Raw genomic sequence first — 20180 nt, 5'->3', positions numbered from 1 at the left:
CATAACAGAAAACATCGGAATTCAAAACACTCCAGAAAAGGAAGAAACAGACCTGAAATCATACCTCAAGATGCTGATAGAGATACTTAAACAAGAACGGGAGGAGAAGCAAAAAGATTCAGAAGCTTTTAAAGAGGAAACAAGCAAAACACTCAAAGAACTCAAAGAACTAGAGGAAAACAGAATCAAAGAGATGAAGGAATGGAAGAGGGAATTTAAAACAGAAATTGACACAATAAAGAAAACATAAAAAAGATAACCCTAGAGATAGAACACCTAAAAAAGAAATCAGGAATCACAGAAGCAAGCATTTCCAATAGATTACAAGAGATGGAACAGAGAATCTCGAAGGCAGAAGACAACATTGTAAACATAGACAAAACAGCCAGAGAAGATGCAAAAACCAAAAAGCTCCTAACCCAAAATGTCCAGGAAATCCAAGACACAATGAGAAGACCGAAACTAAGGATAATAGGAATAGAAGAGGGAGAAGAGTATCAACTAAGAGGCACAGTAAATATCTTCAACAAAATCGTAGAAGAAAACTTCCCTAACCTCAAGAATGAGATGACCACGAGCATAAAAGAAGCCTTCAGAACTCCAAATCGGTTGGACCAGAAAAGAAATACCTCCCGACACATAATAGTAAAAACATCAAGTGCCCAAAGCAAAGAAAGAATACTAAAAGCAGTAAGGGAAAAAGGTCAGGTAACATATAAAGGCAGGCCAATCAGACTCACACCCGATTTCTCAACAGAGACTATGAAAGCTAGAAGAGCCTGGACAGACATCATGCACACCCTAAGAGAACACAAGTGCCAGCCCAAGCTGCTATACCCAGCAAAACTATCAATCACCATCGATGGAGAGATGAAAATATTTCAAGACAAATCAAAATTTACACAATATCTGCCACAAACCCAGCACTACAACGAATTGTAGGTGGAAAACCCAAAACAATGAGGGAAAATACAGCCTAGTAAAAACAAGAAAACTCCTAAACAAGAAAACTAAAAGAAGAAAAAGACACAGACACAACTCAATCCACAAAAGCAATAATGGCAGGAAACAGAAACAACTATTCTTTGATATCTATTAACATAAATGGACTCAACTCCCCAATAAAGAGACATAGACTATCAGACTGGATACATAAACAAAATCCAGCCTTTTGCTGCATACAGGAAACTCATCTCAGAGACAAAGACAGACACTATCTCAGAGTTAAAGGGTGGGAAAAAAAAGTTCCAAGCAAACAGCTCCAAGAAGCAAGCTGGAGTGGCTATTCGAATATTGAATAAAGTAAATTTCCAACCAAAAGTTATCAAAAAAGATAAGGAAAGACACTTTTTACTCATTACCGGGGAAACTGGTCAGGAGAAACTCTCAATCCTTAACATATATGCTCCAAATAAAAAAGCACCCACATTCATAAAAGAAATCCTACTAAAGCTCAAAAAATATATTTCACCTTACACAATATTAGTGGGAGACTTTAATACCCCACTCTCACCAATGGACAGATCATGGAAACAGAAACTGAACAAGGATACTGCAAAACTAGCAGAGACTTTGAACCAACAAGAATTAATAGATATATACAGAACATATTATCCTAAAGTAAAAGAATACACGTTCTTCTCAGCACCCCATGGCACCTTCTCGAAAATTGACCACATAATTGGACACAGAGCAAGCCTCTATCGATATAAGAAGATTGAAATACTCCCATGCATCATCTCAGATCACCGTGGTCTACGGCTGGTCTTTAACAACAACAAAGACAACAAAAAGCCCACATACACATGGAAACTAAACAACACTCTGTTAAACGATTGCAGGGTCAAAGAAGAAATTAAAAAAGGACTTAAGGATTTTCTAGAATTCAAAGAAAATGAAAACACAACAAACCCAAACCTATGGGATGCAATGAAAGCAGTACTGAGAGGAAAACTCATAGCCCTATGTGCTTCCAAAAAGAAACTGGAGAGAGCTTACATCAGCAACCTGACAGCACAGCTAAAAGCCCTAGAACAGAAGGAAGCAGACATACCCAAAAAGAGTAGACGGCAAGAAATAATCAAAATTAGAGCAGAAATAGACGAAATAGAAACAAAATAACCATTTAAAAATTCAACAAAACCAAGAGGTGGTTCTTTGAGAAAATCAACAAGATTGATAAACACCTAGCAAGACTAACTAGAGGGCAAAGAGAGAGTATACAAATTAACAACATCAGAAATGAAAGAGGAGACATAACAACTGAAACTGAGGAAATTCAAGAAATCATCAGATCCTACTACAAAAACTTATACTCCACAAAATTGGAAAATCTGGAGGAAATGGACGAATTCCTAGACAGATACAAGATCCCAAAGTTAAACCAGGACAAGTAAACCATCTAAAAAACCCTATAACATTTAAAGAAATAGAAGAAGTCATCAAAAGTCTCCCAACCAAAAAAAGCCCAGGTCCAGACAGGTTCAGTGCAGAATTTTATCAGACAGTTATTGCGGATATAACACCAATACTCTCCAAACTATTCCGAAAGATAGAATCAGATGGAATACTACCTAACTCATTTTTTGAGGCTACAATAACCCTCGTACCTAAACCACACAAAGACCCTACAAGGAAAGAGAACTTCAGACCAATCTCACTTATGAACATTGATGCAAAAATACTCAACAAAATCCTTGCAAACCGAATCCAAGAACACATTAAAACGATCATTCATCATGACCAAGTAGGCTTCATCTCTGGGAAGCAGGGATGGTTTAATATAAGGAAATCCATCAATGTAATCCACCATATAAACAAACTCAAAGATCAAAATCACATGGTCATCTCACTAGATGCTGAGAAAGCATTTGACACAATCCAACACCCCTTCATGTTAAAAGTCCTGGAAAGAACAGGAATCCAAGGTCCATACCTATACATAATAAAAGCAATATACAGCAAACCAACAGCCAACATCAAACTTAATGGCGGGAAACTTAAAGCAATCCCACTAAAATCAGGGACTCAACAAGGCTGCCCAATCTCCCCCTACCTATTCAACATAGTACTGGAAGTCCTGGCTGGAGCAATCAGACAGCAAAAAGAGATCAAGGGGATACAAATCAGAAAGGAAGAGATAAAAACATCACTCTTTGCCGATGACATGATAGTGTACTTGAGTGACCCCAAAAATTCCACCAGAGAACTTCTACAGCTGATAAACAAGTTCAGAAAAGTGGCTGGATACAAAATTAACTCGAACAAATAAGTAGCCTTCCTATACTCAAAGGACAAACTTGTGGAGAAAGAAATTAGGGAAAATTTACCCTTCACAATCATCACAAAAACTATGAAATACCTTGGTGTGACTCTAACTAAGCAAGTGAAGGACTTGTACGACAAGAACTTCAAACCTCTAAAGAAAGAAATTGAGGAGGATCTCAGAAAATGGAAATATCTCCCATGCTTATAAATTGAAAAGATCAACATCTTAAAAATGGCCATCCTACCAAAAGCAATCTACAGATTCAATGCAATCCCCATCAAAATTCCAACCCAGTTCTTCATGGAACTGGAAAGATCAATGTGCAATTTCATATGGAATAACAAAAGACCTAGAATAGCTAAATCTATCCTCAACAACAAAAAAAACATCTGCGGGAATCACTATCCCTGACCTCAAGCTATATTACAAGGCAATTGTGCTGAAAACTGCATGGTACTGGTACATTAATATGCATGTGGATCAATGGAATAGAATAGAAGATCCAGAAATGAGCCCTCATGTATATGGTCACCTGATTTTTGACAAAGGAGCAGTAAACATTCAATGGAAAAAGGACAGCCTATTCAACAAATGGTGCTGGTCCAACTGGCACTCAGCATGCAAAAAAATGAAAATAAACCCTTTCTTATCTCCTTGTACAAAGCTCAAGTGTAAGTGGATCAAAGATCTCCACATTCAACTAGATACACTGAAACTACTAGATGAGAAAGTAGGGAAAACCTTAGAATACATAGGCACAGGAGAAAATTTCCTGAACAAAACACCAATGGCTCAAGCTCTAAGGTCAAAGATTAGCAAATGGGACTTAATGAGATTGCAAAGTTTCTGTAAGGCTAAGGACATCGTCCAGAAAACAAAACGGCAACCAACAGAATGGGAAAAGATCTTTACCAACACCACATCAGATAGAGTCCTAATTTCCAAGGTATACAAGGAACTCAAAAAGCTATACACCAGAGAATCAAATAACCCTATTAAAAAATGGGGTACAGAGCTAAACAAAACATTCTCAATTGAGGAATATCGAATGGCTGAGAAACATCTGAGGAAGTGCTCGACATCCTTAGCCATCAGGGAAATGCAAATCAAAACAACCCTGAGATTCCACCTCACACCAGTCAGATTGGCCAAGATCCAAATATCAGATGACAGCAAATGCTGGAGAGGCTGCGGAAAAAGAGGAACACTTCTCCACTGTTGGTGGGGTTGCAAACTAATACAACCACTCTGGAAATCAGTGTGGCGATACCTCAGAAAATTGGATATAGTACTACCTGAAGACCCAGCTATTCCACTTCTGAGCATATACCTCAGAGACACTTTAATACACAACAAAGATATATGCACCACAATGTTCATAGCGGCTCTATTTATAATAGCCAGAAGCTGAAAGGAACCCAGATGTCCTTCAGAAGATGAATGGATACAAAAATTGTGGTACATTTACACAATGGAATACTACTCAGCCACCGGAAGCAATGACTTAACCAAATATAAGAAAATGGCTGCATCTAGAGAATATCATCCTGAGTGAGATAACCCAGTCACAAAAGAACAGACATAATATGCAGTCACTGATAGTGGGATGCTAACCCCAGAGGCTTGCACTCCCCCAGAAACAACTCAGACTGTATGAAGTCCAAGAAATAAAGAAAACAAAAAAATATATATATATATTTACAAAACAAGAAGACTTTGACTATTTCCATGTTGCGTTTTGTTTTGCATGTACTTTACGCTCATGGTAAATATTAGGTTTTCAATGCATACTGTCAAGCCCTTGAAAAAATCAAGTACTGACTAAAAAATATATTCACATAGTTTTATGTAAAAATTATTTTAATATGTGAAAAAACAGTACTGACAAAAATGTATAATTTTAAGCAAAAAATGTTTAAAATCTGTACATTTATCTTTGTTTTGTAAAATAAAGTCGTTTAAAAAAAAGTGACAGATATAAATGTTTGTCATGTAAAACTTGCCATTAGGAAAAGAACACTCACTGTCAATGTAATGTAAGAGCATGCAATCTTTGCATGAGCTGACCAAGGAGGACAGCAGGAGAGCAGTCCCTCCACTTGTGGGAGAGCTCTGAATTCCCATAGAGATGATGACTTAATTGCCCTGTAGTAAGGGACCCAGTGTGGACATACACTTTCCTGCTAATTACAGAGCATGTTTAGGAGAGGTTTTTGTGTTTGTTTGTTTTTTCTTTGTTCTTGTTGCTGAGGGGTTAGCAAATGATATGGCAAAAATATCTATGTCACTTGTCACAACTGTTAAAGGGCACATGAAAAGGAGAAAACACTCGGGAGGTGCCAGATCATATCACAATAGTCAAGCTTCTGTGACCAATCAAAAAGTATTGTAACTGGATTTATATTGAGAAAAGATTAATTTTTAGATGGGATTTGGAAGAAAGAAATGCGGGGACAAAAATGTCACTTAATAGTTTTAATAATGATGACAGGTATTCTGAAAGGAAAATATTTAGGGCCTGGGCTAGGTACAATTGCTCCAGTTTGGACTTCTGTTCTTTCTATAACTCTGGCTTTAGAAATACAAAAGCTCATATTAAATTTATGCAACATTACTACTTACATATAGGCAAACATGTTCATATGTTTTTTTTTACATGTAAGAATGGGGAAAATGTGTGTTTTCGACTACATGATTCCTCTTCATCTTCATCTCCTTTTCTCTTTTGTTCTCTCTGTCTTTCTCTATCTCTCTATCTCTCTGTCTCTCTGTCTCTCTGTCTGTGTGTGTGTGTGTGTCTGTGTGTGTGTGTGAGTGTGTGTGTGCCGGTATGTCTATGTATATGTCTGTTTGCCTGTGTGTCTATGTTTGTTTTTTTAATTGAAGAATTTTATTTTAAAAAACAAAGATAAATGTACAAATATTAAGCATTTTTGCAAAAAAGTATACAAATACATTTTTGTCATTGCTTGGCATTTTTTTAAGGTTTGATAATGTGTATTATGATCTTACTACTTACAATGAGCATAAAGTACAGGTAAAACAAGATGTAACCTGGAATTAGTCAAAGTTTTCTTGGTGTATAAGGACTAAATATAATGGTTTTTTCTTTTCTTTTTTTTTTTATTTTTTTGAACTTCACACAATCTGTGAGTTGTTTCTGGGGTGTTCAGAGCTTTCTGGCATTAGTATCCAATTATCAGTGACTGCATATTATGTCTGTACTTTTGTGACTGGGTTATCTCACTCAGGATAATATTCTCTAGATGCATCCATTTTCTTAAGAATTTCCTTAAGTCATTCTGTCTGATGGCTGAGTAGTACTCCATTGTGTAAATGTACCACAATTTTTGTATCCATTCATCTACTGAAGGACTTCTGGATTCTTTCCAGCTTCTGGCTATGATAAATAGAGCTGCTATGAACATTGTGGTGCATGTGTCTTTGTTGTATGTTGTAGCGTCTCTGGGGTAAATGCACAGAAGTAGAATAACTGGGTCTTCAGGTAGTAGTACTATGTCCCATTTTTTTGCGGAATCACCAGTCTGATTTCAAGATTGGTTGTACCAGTTTACAACCGCACCGACAATGGAGAAGTGTTCCTCTTTCTCCATATCCTCACCAGCATCTGCTGTCATCTGAATTTTTGATTATAGCCATTCCAAATGGTGTGAGGTGGAATCTCAGAGTTGTTTTGATTTGCATTTCCCTGATGTCTAATGATGTGGAACACTTCCGTAGATGCTTCTCAGCCATTCCATATTCCTCAATTGAGAACTTTTTGTTTAGCTCTGTACCCCATTTTTTAATAGGGTTCTTTGATTCTCTGGTGTCTAGCTCTTTGAGTTCTTTGTATACCTTGGATATTAGGGCTCTATCTGATGTGGGGTTGGTAAAGATCTTCTCCCAATCTGTTGGCTGCCATTTTGTTTTCTTCACAGTGTCCTTAGTCTTACTGAAACTTTGCAATCTCATTAAGTCCCATTTGTCAGTCTTTGACCTTAGAGCACGAGCCATTGGTGTTTTGTTCAGGAAATTTTATTCTGTGCCTATGTGTTCTAAAGTTTTCCCTACTTTCTCATCTAATAGTTTCAATGTACATGGTTTAATGTGGAGATCTTTGATCCACTTACACTTGAGCTTGTACAAGGAGATAAGAAAGGGTCTATTTTCATTTTTCTGCATGCTAAGTTCCAGTTGGACCAACTTGAATAAGCTGCCCTTTTTCCATAGAATGTTTACAGCTCCTTTGTCAAAAATCAGATGACCATATATGTGAGGGCTCATTTCTAGATCTTCTATTCTATTCCATTGTTTGATGTGCGTATTTCTGTACTAGTACCATGCAGTTTTCAGCACAATTGCCTTGTAATGTAGCTAGAGGTCAGGTATAGTGATTCCACAGATGTTTTCTTGTTGTTGAGGATGGATTTTGCTATTCTAGGTCTTTTGTTATTCCAGATGAAATTACACATTGCTCTTTGCAACTCAATGAAAAATTGGGTTGGTATTGTGATGGGTTTTGCATTGAATCTGTAGATTGCTTTGGGTAAGATGGCCACTTTTACAATGTTGATCCTTCCAATCCATGAGCATGGGAGATCTTTCCATTTTCTGAGATTTTCCTCTATTTCCTTCTTTAGAGGTTTGAAGTTCTTGTCATACAGGTCCTTCACTTGCTTAGTTAGAGTCACACCAAGATATTACATTGTTTTTGTGACTATTGTGAAAGGTATCTTTTCCCTAATTTCTTTCTCCACATGTTTGTCCTTTGAGTAGAGGAAGGCTACTGATTTGTTTGAGTTAATTTTATATCAAGTCACTTTGCTGAACTTGTTTATCAGCTATAGGAGTTCTCTGGTGGAATTTGTGGGGTCACTTATGTACACTATCCTGTCATCTGCACATAGTAATGTTTTTACTTATTCCTTTCCTATATGTATCCCTTTGATTTCCTTTTGCTGTCTAATTGCTCCAGCCAGGACTTCCAGTACTATGTTGAACAGGTAGGGGAAGAGTGGGCAGCCTTGTCCAGTCCCTGATTTTAGTGAGATTGTTTCAAATTTCCCACCCTTAAGGTTTATGTTGGCTGTTGGTTTGCTGTATATTGCTTTTATTATATTCATGTATGGGGCTTGGATTCCTGTTCTGTCCAAGACTGTTAACATGAAGAGGTATTGAATTTTTTCAAATGCTTTCTCAGCATCTAGTGAGATGACCATGTGATTTTGTTCTTTGAGTTTGTTTATATGGTGGATTACATTGATGGATTTCCATATATTAAACCATACCTGCATGTCAGAGATAAAGCCTACTTGATCATCGTGAATGATCGTTTTGATGTGTTCTTGGATTTGGTTTGCAAAGATTTTGTTGAGTATTTATGCATCAATGTTCATAATTGAGATTGGTCTGAAGTTCTCTTTCCTCATAGGGTTTTCGTGTGTTTTAGGAATGAGCATTATTATACCCTCAAAAAATGAGTTAGGTGGTCTTCCATCTGTTTCGATTTTTGTGGAATAGTTTGGAGAGTACTGTTATTATGTAGTCAATAAATGTCTGTTAAAATTCTGCACTGAACCCCTGTGGATCTGGGCTTTTTTTGGTTGGGAGGCTTTTGATGACTGCTTCTATTTATTTTGATGTTATTTGATTATTTAGATGGTTTACCTGGTCCTGGTTTAACTTTAATATCTTGTATCTGTCTAGGAATTCATCCATTTCCTCCAGATTTTCCAGCTTTGTTGAGTATAGGCTTTTGTAATAGGATCTGATGATTTCTTGAATTTCCTCAGTTTCAGTTGTTATTACTCTACTTTCCTTTCTGATTTTGTTAATCTGGATACTCTGTCATTGCCCTCTAGTTAGTCTGGCTAAGAGTTTATCAATCTTGTTTATTTTCTCAAAGAACCAGCTCTTGGTTTTGTTGATTCTTTGAATGATTCTTTTTGTTTCTATTTGTTCTATTTCTGCCCTAAGTTTGATTATTTCTTCCTGTCTACTCCTCTTGGGTGTATCTGCTTCCTTTTGTTCTAGAGTTTTCAGCTATGCTATCAAGTTGCTGGTGTATGCTCTCTTCAGTTTCATTTTGGAAGCACTCAGAACTATGAGTTTTCCTCTCAGTACTTCTTTCATTGCATCCCATTGGTTTGGGTCTGTTGTGTTTTTGTTTTCATTGAATTCTAGAAAATCCTTAATTTGTTTCTTTATTTCTTCTTTGACTCTGCTATGGTTTAATGGAGCATTCCTTAGTTTCCATGCACATATGGTCTTTTTTTTTTTTTTTTTTTTTTTTTGTTGTTGTTGTTATTAAATACCAGCCTTAGACCATGGTGATCTGAAAGGATTCATGGAAGTATTTCAATCTTTTTATATCTATAAAGGCTCTTTTTGTGACCAATTATGTGGTCAGTTTTAGAGAAGTTGTTGTGAGGTGCTGAGACGAAGCTGTATTCTTTTGTTTTAGGATGATATGTTCTGTAGATATCTATTAATTACAGTTGTTCATAGTCTCTGCTAGTTTTACAGTGTCCTTGTTCAGTTTTTGTTTCCATGATCTGTCCATTGGTGAGAGTGTGGTATTCAGGTCTTCCACTATTATTGTGTGGGGCACAATGTATTTTTTGAGCTTTAGTAGGGTTTCTTTTATGTATATGGGTTCTTTTCTATTTGGAGCATAAATTTTATGGATTGAGAGTTCCTCCTGACAAATTTCTCCTGTAATGGGTAAAAAGTGTCCTTCCTTATCTTTTTTGATAACTTTTGGTTGAAATCTACTTTATTCAATATTAGCATGGCCACTTCAACATTCTTCTTGGGACCATTTGCTTGGAAGTTTTTTTCCCAACCTTTTATTCTGTGATAGTGTCTGTCTTTGTCTCTGAGATCAGTTTCCTGTATGCAGCAAAATGCTGGGTTTTGTTTATGTATCCAGTCTGATAGCCTATATCTTTTTATTGGAGTATTGTGTCCATTTATGTTAACAGCTATCTAGGAATAGTGGTTGCTATTTCCTGCTATTTTTGCTTTTGGAGGTTGAATTGTGCCTGTATGTCTTTCTTCTTTAGATTTTCTTGCTTAGGAGTTTTCTTGTTTTTACTAGGATGTAGTTCCCCTCGTTGTATTTGGTTTTCCACCTATAATTCGTTGTAGTGCTGGGTTTGTGGTCAGATATTGTGTAAATTTAGTTTTGTCTTGGAATATCTTAGTCTCTCCATCTATGGTGATTGAGAGTTTTGCTGGGTATAGCAGCTTGACCTGACACTTGTGCTCTCTTAGGGTCTATGTTTGTTTTAAGCTTGGTTTTATTTTTTTCTGAGCTATCTGCTTCCGTGGAGTCAATGCTGGGGTTACCACTACCTTTATATTCCCCACTGAACAAAGAAATTATTTCTTTTATTGTTCTTTGAAAAAGACCCAGGGAAAGTTTATGCAGGCTCTCCTTTGACTATGGAGTCTCTCTCAGCTACATAGTAAGAGAATGGACTCTTTGGGTCCACACAAGTAGGCTGTCATTCTGGAATAATATTTGGTACAGTCAGATTATTAGAGGTAGGCCAGGTAGGAGAAAAACATAGTAATCTGTGGTGTGATCTCTAAACTAGAAAATTACTCTTGAGTGTTACCTACTAGAAGGTATATAGAAAAACTGCTTAATTAAGAAGAGTCCCTGAGAAGTGTAGCAGTCACAATGAAGAGAAATGATAAATAGGGAAGAGGGATGGAAACCTTCAGTCATCATTGGCACACATCTCATCTGCAGGTGTACGCTCTCCATTTCCTCTCAGGTACCCCAAAATGAGCTGTCCACAGAGCCTTCCTCCACTCCCATCTCCCTCCTTGACACTCTGATGCCAAGGATTTAATTCTCCTAGTTTAGTTCCTCCTCCAACACTAGATCTTCTCTTGCAGCATACAAATATGTTACTTTCTGCCCCTTGCTGGAAATCATCACCCACCTTCCAGCCTTGCAGCAAAAGCTTTCAGGAAGGTGTCCTGACTGTGTTTATTGTCTATGCAAGATTTTCATTCTATACTGTCGTTCTTTCCCCATCCCAACACAGTGGTGCTGGGGATTGAAACTAGGACCTTGAACATACCAAACAGACTTCACCAGTCACATTCCAGACTCTTCATCCTGTCTTGAGCCCTGTCATCTGCAGGAGTTTTTCCAAACATATAAAAGCTGAATGATTTGGTCACCTTTGAGCTGTTCCTGTGGTTACTTCTCCCTGGTTTTTTGTTTGTTTTTTTTTTTGTTTGTTTGTTTGTTTGTTTTTTCTTTCATTATATAGCAGCTTCCCTGTACTTTCCTTCTCTTCTCATTGACCCTAAACGGGTCAATGCCAATGAACTTGGTTTGTGGATCATTTGTTTTATTGTTCACTTCCCTTATGGTGGTCATAGCCAGTTTCTTGGACTTGAAATGAATGGCTCTCTAATGTGTGCTTTCAGCTACCACCACCTCCCCCCACAGGGCCAGACTAAGTCACACTAATTTAGGGATGAAAATTTACCCATGTATAGTCATAATTTAAAGATTTCGTATTCATCAGCTCTCTGAAAGCTTCATTAGTATATAAAGTGAACAGAAAGACTTGAAATGACAGCATATCTGCAGATGAGGTAAGTTTTATAAGTAAATTGGTTTTGATTGCTCGTGATTTATTTGTTCGGGGGGGTCTTTTGTTTGAATAAAGCAGTGGTTTTATCTCCTTGGAGAGGTTGGCAGCTTTGCAGAATCCTTGTTCAGCTGAGGATATAAAATCTAAGGGGGGGTCAGTACACAGTAAAGTGCCCAAAAGGAATTATCTGCTTCTAATATTAGCAATGGCAAAGTTCAGAAACTCTTAAACAAGTGTGTATGAATTTAAGTTATCTATCTGTGAAAATGCACTGAATATTTGATGAAAGTAGCAAAATTCTTTGAACAGCACTTTATGCACATATTCATAAGTACTTGCCAAAAGATTGTAACTCTCCTGAAAAATGCATATTGTGAATTGTCTTCTTTCAAGCCTGGGGTTCCTTTAAACATGCCCTCTGGATTGCGAGTACCTGCAGTTAAATAGTGTTGCTCTTGGCAATGCTTGGTGAGTGAAATGAGGTATGGTCTCTCTGATCTTAGTACTGTGCTCAGTCAGCCATAACCTTCTCAGTGTCTCTTCTTTCTACACCCTGTCTACACCAAGCCATAACCCAGGCAGTTCTCAGTGGGATGGCCAGAGTTTACCAGAGGGGAAACTCAGGGTCCCAGCTAGAGGTTCACTTGGGGTTCAGGATGAATTGCAATGACTTCTTCTTTTTTTTTGCAAACTTTCTACTTTATATAACTTAAGAAACTTTTAAATGAACTATTGGGCAATGAAATAGATTTTTTTTAATGAGAGAAACTACTGTTTCTTCAAATAGTATTATATGCTGACAGATAAAATTTTACATGTATGCACATATGTACTACCCATGTGCAGATAAAATCTTGTGAATATATTCACATTCACATAGCAAAAATAAAACTATCTCAATAGTGATTATTCTTAGGGACTAACTTAGCCAGTTGTAGGACTGTGAAATATAGTTCTTTAAAATGCAGTAGTTTTGCTTAGCATGCTAAGCATAAGAATTAGTACATTTTCTGTGCTACTTTTAGGGAATCCATATAAAAAGTCTTGTATCACATCCTGTCTTTTAAAAAATACTAAACCACAAACAAAGATTATACATGGAAGAGACCAGGACTCATCTATAGTCCACTGTTGTGGAGGTTGTATGAACACAGGTGAAGGAGAAAAATAAAGACCTACCATGTTAAAAGATTTATCATGCTAACCACCAAGCATTATAATTAACAGAAGAGCTTCTTATTGATTGTCTTTTGACATGTAACTCTTCCTGGGTCCCAAGTTATGATCCCAACTTTCATGTAAGATGGGTGAGAAACTTCACTGCCTGCCTAGAGCAGAACTGCTTAGAAGATTTCTCCATTCTTGACCCTTTTCACTAGAAAGTTTCATCTTTGAAACATAGTCTCTAGTAGTCCAAAAGCTTTCTATGTGCAAGGCTTGCCTCACAGTCACAGTGGAGCTCTCTGGATAGACCAGGTTGGCCTGAAACAGAGATCCAAGTGCAAGAATTAAAAAGGTGTGTACTGCCACACCCAGCTCACATCCAAGACATGTTGATAGCAATTCAAGCAGATAGGCAATAATCAAAAATTACACACATTGAAATAAACATTAAATAAATTGTTTACTAATAACAAGTTGCAATTATTTTAAACCAGTTCTGTGTTACAGAAATTTACTATTTGTCCTAGACTGGTTTCATTGCTATGAAGAGACACCATGAACACAACCCTTATAAAGGTAAACATTGAATTGGGCTGGCTTATGGTTTCAGCCATTATCACCATGTCAAAGCATGGAAACCTTGAGTAGTATCACAATGCCATGTACAACAAAGCTAAAATAGGCAAATTGGGCTTTATCAAAATAAAACCAAGCAACAGCAAAACATGTGCTTCAGGGAGCAGCACTGTAAGAGTGAAGCTAGGGCACACAGTGAGAAGATACTTTTATATGGAGAGGCTTGGATCCAGAGTGTATAAAGCACCTGGGATTCTGTAATTTAAAGATTATTAACCAAGCTAATACTTTATCTAAAGAAGATATCCAGTAAGCATATGAAAGTTCTTTGTTGAAAAGCATATGAAAATAGATAGTTGATTTCATTAGCTTTTAGAGAAAGACACATCAGAGCTGATCCAGTGCCTACTGAGGTGGCTGTAGCAAAGAACAGGTGTTGGGGAAAACCCAGATGAATCTGTAAAAATGTAGAGTAGTTCTGCCCCCTTTGAAAACTGGTTTATAGTTTCTAGTAGACAATGTACAGTAACTATGTGGCCCACCAATTCTGCCCCTAGGGATATTCCCTAAAGAGACATACATGTCCATACAAAAAACTTGTATGTAAACATAATAGTGGCTTTCACAATAGCTAAACAATGGAAAGGACTCAGTGTCTACCTGCTGATGGCTGCCCACATAAATGTATTGTTTTGCTATAGAAGAACATTAGCTATAACATTTTAATAGAGTTTCGATTCAAGTACTGTGATATCACCCTCACGATGCTATTCTAAATGAATGAGTTCACAGAAGCATTGTATGAAGTGTCTAGATGAAGCAAATTTAGAGATAAATTCTTCATCGCTAGTGCTTTGCTGTTCTCCTCTCTGTACTGTAGGCCGATGGTTACGCCACCATTCTCAGTACCATGTGTCCCACTCAGTGCTCATGCTGAGATTATCCTGGGTGGATGGTAAATCAGATAAAGTAAGATATTGCTTTGGACTCTGAAAAATGCTACTGTTATGGGGGAAAATCTCACTAATTCTTATTGGAAACACATTATAATAAATTGGGATTATTTATTATCCTCCTTCACTTTGAGATTATAGAATAATCCCAATAGTAAAGACAAACATAAACCCGGATTTAATTAAAAACTTCAATGTATTGCAAATCATTTTAAAACTATGTCCACAAAATGCTTCTTAGTTTGAAAAGGCTCTTTCTTGATGTACCTCTGTTTTGTAAGTTATGGTGGGTTTGATTTCCTTTGTTGTGGTCAGTGGCTTTGAGACATGGTCTTGAGACAAAGCTTGAGTCCAAGCTGACTTCCAATTTCAGTCCTCCTCCCTCTGTCTCTTGACTGCTGAGATTTTAGCTTCGTCTTCATTTTCTCAATGCCCCTGTGAGGTGTTTGGCTATTTAAGCTTTTAGTTTTCCATGTCCTTCTTATTGTGCTTTTAATGATACAGCATGCTGTGAATGTTTAAAGCTTGTGTATGAACTTGTAGTCTATGTCCTTTAATGAGATTAGAAAATATATTGAGACATGTGCTCCACCTTCCTATGACAGTTTCTTCAGAACCCCAAACCTTTTTCATGTTTGCTTCCATCTTTTTCCTGCACAAGGAACAGAGGCAGAGTTTACTATCATATGATGTTTGAAGCCAGGCATCTAAAGTGTAGAAAGCCAGTGGCATTTTCTGATATTGAATCTAGATTCAGAGACTTAAACAAAATCATTCCAGAAGTTCCTCTTCACCCTATCCTTTGTTATGATAGCTAGAACCTGGCATGTACTATCCCAGTTATTCAGGACACTGCCACAGGATCTCTTGAGCACAGGCCATAGGACCAGTCTGGTCAACAAAAAGTTACCCCCTCTCTCAATCTGTCTCTCTCCCTCCCTCTCCTTCTCCCCCTCTCCCTGTTTTCCTCTCCTTCTCTCTCTGTCTTCCTTCATCTCTCTTACTCATATCCTGTATCCCCATATAAACCATATAAATGTATATATGGGTAGAATATAAAGCATATTAATATATTTTAAAATTTTATATATTATATAAAATATAATATATACAAAGTATATTTTATTTATTAAGTTATATAACATAAAACATATATTAATATTTTGAAATAGATATGTAGCCTAGGATAACCTCAAATTCATGTCTCCTATCTCAATCTCCCTAATTGTGATATTACAGGTCTAAATTTGGTCCAATTTGAGACTTCATATCTTAAGGAATGGGTAAAGAAGAGTGAATAAAAAGTAGATGGTCATTATCATTAAGAAACAGAAAGTTAAAACAATTTCAATACTTATGTTAATTTATGGTATATTTCAAAATATTTGTACAAAATTTAGAAGCCCATTTTTATAGATGACATTTACATGAAATTGGAAAGTATCCTTACAGTAAATATGGTACAGGGCTTGAACTGTATGATTCTTTATATTTGGATGGATATGCAGGTTTCTGGATGAGAGAGAGCACCAGTTATTTTGTTAAGAGAAAGGCAGCCCAAAGAAAATCCTGTTGGGTTTCCTGTAACTAGTATTACCCTGTGAACAGTTACTTTCCTCTGTCTTCCCATGGCCTTAAAATAGCCTTATTAATAGAAATATATGATGTTTGTGTTTAAAAAAAATCAGGGTGGTCTTAGATGTCTGTCATCCATTCTGGCATTTCCCTTTATACAACCCTTTAGAATTTTCTGTTTAAAAACTGGCATTCCAATAGCTTTTCTTTGGCGTAAAGCCTGGGTTACATATTGAAACAGCAAATTAGGAATGTTAAGACATCCTCCAAAGAAGAAATGTTTGTTATGAAAGTAGAGCTGATATGACACTTAGAATTAGAGCTTCTTAACTTGTCTAAATGACAGCTAATGACTGTTCTTATTTTTATATTGTTATTTTAGGGTAAGGGAATGGGATGAAAGAAATGCCCAGAGGCTGATATTGTGAAATGTCAAATGTACTCTACTGATAATACATCTTTTGTCTCTTTTTTAGGAGCTAATTTTGTTACTCGAAAAATTAGCCGGTCAGTAGCAAAGATTTACCTTGGACAACTGGAGTGTTTCAGTTTGGGAAATCTGGATGCCAAACGAGACTGGGGCCATGCCAAGGACTATGTAGAGGTAGGAACTGACTCATTACATTAAAGCTGCCTGTATTAGTTTATACTTTAAATGTGTGGCCAGCAGCAAGAAACTTGACCTAGAAGTAGTCAGAAAGAAGCTTCTGCTGACACAAATATGGGTAACTGTGTTAAACTGTTTAAAGCTCCATGGCTCAGAAGTACACACTGGGCATGGGGAATAGTACTTAACGAGGATGCCTTTCCCAAATTTTCCATTTTTGATCAAAATGAAAGTGCTGGCCAGTGCTTTGAGTGATAGATGTATGTATTGATGCTTATAGTATAGAATGATAGATGTATATGTTGATGTTTATAGTATTAGAATTCTATTTTTTATTTTCTAAAGCTTTTATTCTGACTTATTTCATATTTCCTTCTTTCTAAAACAGCATTCACAAAACCACTAGTTCTCAAATTTTCAACAAATAATATCCAATCTTGGTGTATTTAATCTAAGACCTTTAGATATGGAGTTTCTCAAATTCCTCTCCAGGTAGTGGTATTAGGGAGCTTGCACTTCTCTGCTAATGGTCGTCCTTCTTGCCATTGCATACTGAGCTCTACCCATCCTGGCACTGCAAGATAATATGTTATGGTTAAGTAGAAAGTTACCTCTAGAATAGTTAAAACTTTACACTCTTAGAATTCCTGTAAAGTTAAGCTTACCTTAGCTTTGTTTAGCACTAAGTTATATGCAAAGAGTGTAGTTTTCATTTTTCTTTCTTTTAAATCAGTTTTCTTTTGCTCTGGTTACCACGCTTTTAAAAATCCATGTTGGTTCTATGGCCAGTTTGGCTGAGAAATAAATATGAGCTAGCTTGGAATCGGTGGGTGGGTGTCATTAGTTTCCTGACATTGCATGGCTGCTTACATATTCCTGGGCTCACATTAGACTCTGTTGTAAAGGAAGTTTCTATAGAAACTGGATCTGGCATCCATGTGCAGTGACTTAATCCAAGAGAAAGAACTTTTACACAAGGCAGTAGCTCTAAGTTCACTGCTAGCACACAGGCTAGCTACTCCTGTGCTTCTATTCTTTTTTGTAACAACTAAAGCCATGCATGAATGTGAGCAAGAAGTTTATGCACATAAATTATGATTTAAAATTCAGAATAATGTAACATTTTTTATGGTAGCCTTCTTAGCTTTAATTACAAAGAAACATTTATAGTAGGTATCCTTAGATAAGAGATTATTACATTAAAACTATTCATACTTTTAAAATAGATAAGAAAGCAGAGAATGAAATGTGGACATGAGAACCTGACCTTAAGTGGAGAGAAATATTGTAACATAAGCATGTTATTTCCTCAGTACTATTAGTTGGTGGTTAGCCTTCAGTTGTACATCTGCATATACTTAGAAATACTGAGAACACTGTCTTTAAACTCATTTTCTTCAACTTCAAGAACCAAATACACTGAATTACTTTGAATTATTTACTTTTTTTTTTTTTTTTTTTTTTTTTTGCTATTTGAACAAATAAAGAGACTGTGTTGGAACTCAGAAGTTCATTAAATCTTGATATTGAAGGCGATACTCCACCACACATTGAAAGTACTTTGGTTTATGTGTTCTCTTTCTTCTTTCTTTGTTGCCATGCCTTTGAGATGAATATATGTAAACCTTCACAGTGGTGGTGGGAATTGACAACATTTAATTAGTCAAGAAAGATCAATGTAAAGCAGTGTGACCATCGACTATGAACATAAATGATGAGAGAACATGTTACAACCCATGGCCCTGTGTCCTCACACTGCAAAGGATCAAGTACCACTTCTATGAGCTACAGCCAGATCTGAACACAAGGCCTACTTATTTTCATATAAAATGTAAAACTCAAACATTTGCCTTAAATACTCTTTGAAAGTTGCCTCAGATGAAGTCATTGTTCTGAGTGAATGACAAGATGGTGTAGTATACTATGCCCCAAAGCCAGAATATGGAAAGATTCACCTGGGACTGAGGTGATTGGGTCTTTTAATAAAATTGGGAAAGGGTCACATGGCAGCCAACTAGTCACTCACATGCATTAAGGCCTTCTACTTGACAGTTTAGAGGTCATTGTTCTATAAGACAAGTGGTTTTGTGTATGGAGGATTCTCCTAGGGTTCTAGAAGTAACGTATGTTGCTAATGTAATATTGGGGATGGTGCTGTCATTTGCATTAGTCTGAAACATTGGGTCCTATAAACATGCAGAGCTCCCATAAAGCACACATTCACTTAGACTTTATCTGCTCTCCACATTGTGAACCTCGTGTTTTTATACTGGTTTTTCTTTATGGACACTGAAGGAAGCCATAGTGAGTGTGATACTGTGCTGTGTCATGGATGCTCTCTTCAAGCCAACTCCCATTGTCAATGCTGTAGCAAAGATAGAATATTGTCAGAGATGGAGCCTTTGAGTTAATTTCCTTCAGCATAGACTCAGATGAGAAATTCCATGGTGGCAATTCCAAATGCCACTAAAGACAATTGTGGTTACTTTATTTAAAGATGCTTAGGAGAGAAAAGAAAGCTATAGTACACAAAGGTAAATGACTGTATTTAATATATAAGGATGACTACCTGAAACATATGACATCTGACTGTGCTGTGTGGCCAGATTAGATTGAGGTAGCAACCTAAGCTTTCTTGACTAGGATCCTTTTAAGCAAAAATGCATAATAATACTCTGTAAAGTGGTATGCTTAAAATAAAATTGTTGATAACAGTTTAGTTAATGAGCTCTGGTTGTGCTCCATGTTGATAAGATTTTCTGGAACATAATTCTAGCCAGAAAATATTGGATAAGCTAATTGGCAGGAACTATTCAGAAGTATGTGCTTAGCACAAGAAGATTCATATCCCTTAAAAGGTGTCACCATTTCAGAACCTGAAAAAAAAAAAACATTTGTGAATCCTTAACAGGTTTTCTTGCCCTTAGCTGATGTCACTGGGGAGTTCTACTGTCCAGAGACAAATTAGGTAATATTTAAGTTTACTGAACAACATTTGGTGTTGTTTAGGTATACATGCTAAATAACAGTAATGGTAATGTTAGAAATAAAAATGATGCTAAATATAGCCATATTCAAAGTGCTTGAAATTTGACTGAGGATTTTCTATACATCATTTTATATAATAGGCACAACACCCCTGAAAGATGGGCATCACATTCTCTTTGTGCAGATAAAGCATCTGAGGGGACTAGTGCATAGTGTTTTGCACTGGAACAGAAAGGCGAATGAACCAGACTTCAGCCCAGGCTTGGTGTCTATGCCACTCTTCTCCCTGGCTTATGTTGCTGAAGGGAAGGGAAAGGGTACACAACAGAAGCATGGGCATAAGTGTTCTGTTTCCACAGACATAGAAACCCAAACTTGCCTCCATTTTTTTTTTTTTTTTTTTTTTTTTTTTTTTTTACTTCTTG

At 36.7% G+C, this 20180-nt stretch overlaps 1 protein-coding gene across 1 annotated transcript in view; it reads left to right on the top strand.

Moving 5' to 3' along the window:
- Positions 1-20180, top strand: part of GMDS (GDP-mannose 4,6-dehydratase) — a 594697-nt gene that overhangs the window by 283742 nt on the left and 290775 nt on the right. Inside the window, exon 7 of the mRNA XM_080918622.1 lies at positions 16637-16764. Within this exon, the coding sequence (XP_080774748.1) occupies positions 16637-16764 (128 nt within the window). The remainder of the gene's footprint in view (positions 1-16636; positions 16765-20180) is intronic.

Source organism: Micromys minutus (assembly GCF_963924665.1).
Source record: "Micromys minutus genome assembly, chromosome: 6".
NCBI classification, from domain to species: domain Eukaryota; kingdom Metazoa; phylum Chordata; class Mammalia; order Rodentia; family Muridae; genus Micromys; species Micromys minutus.
Note: the sequence above shows the minus strand (reverse complement) of the source record. Positions and strands in the feature narration are given on the sequence as shown.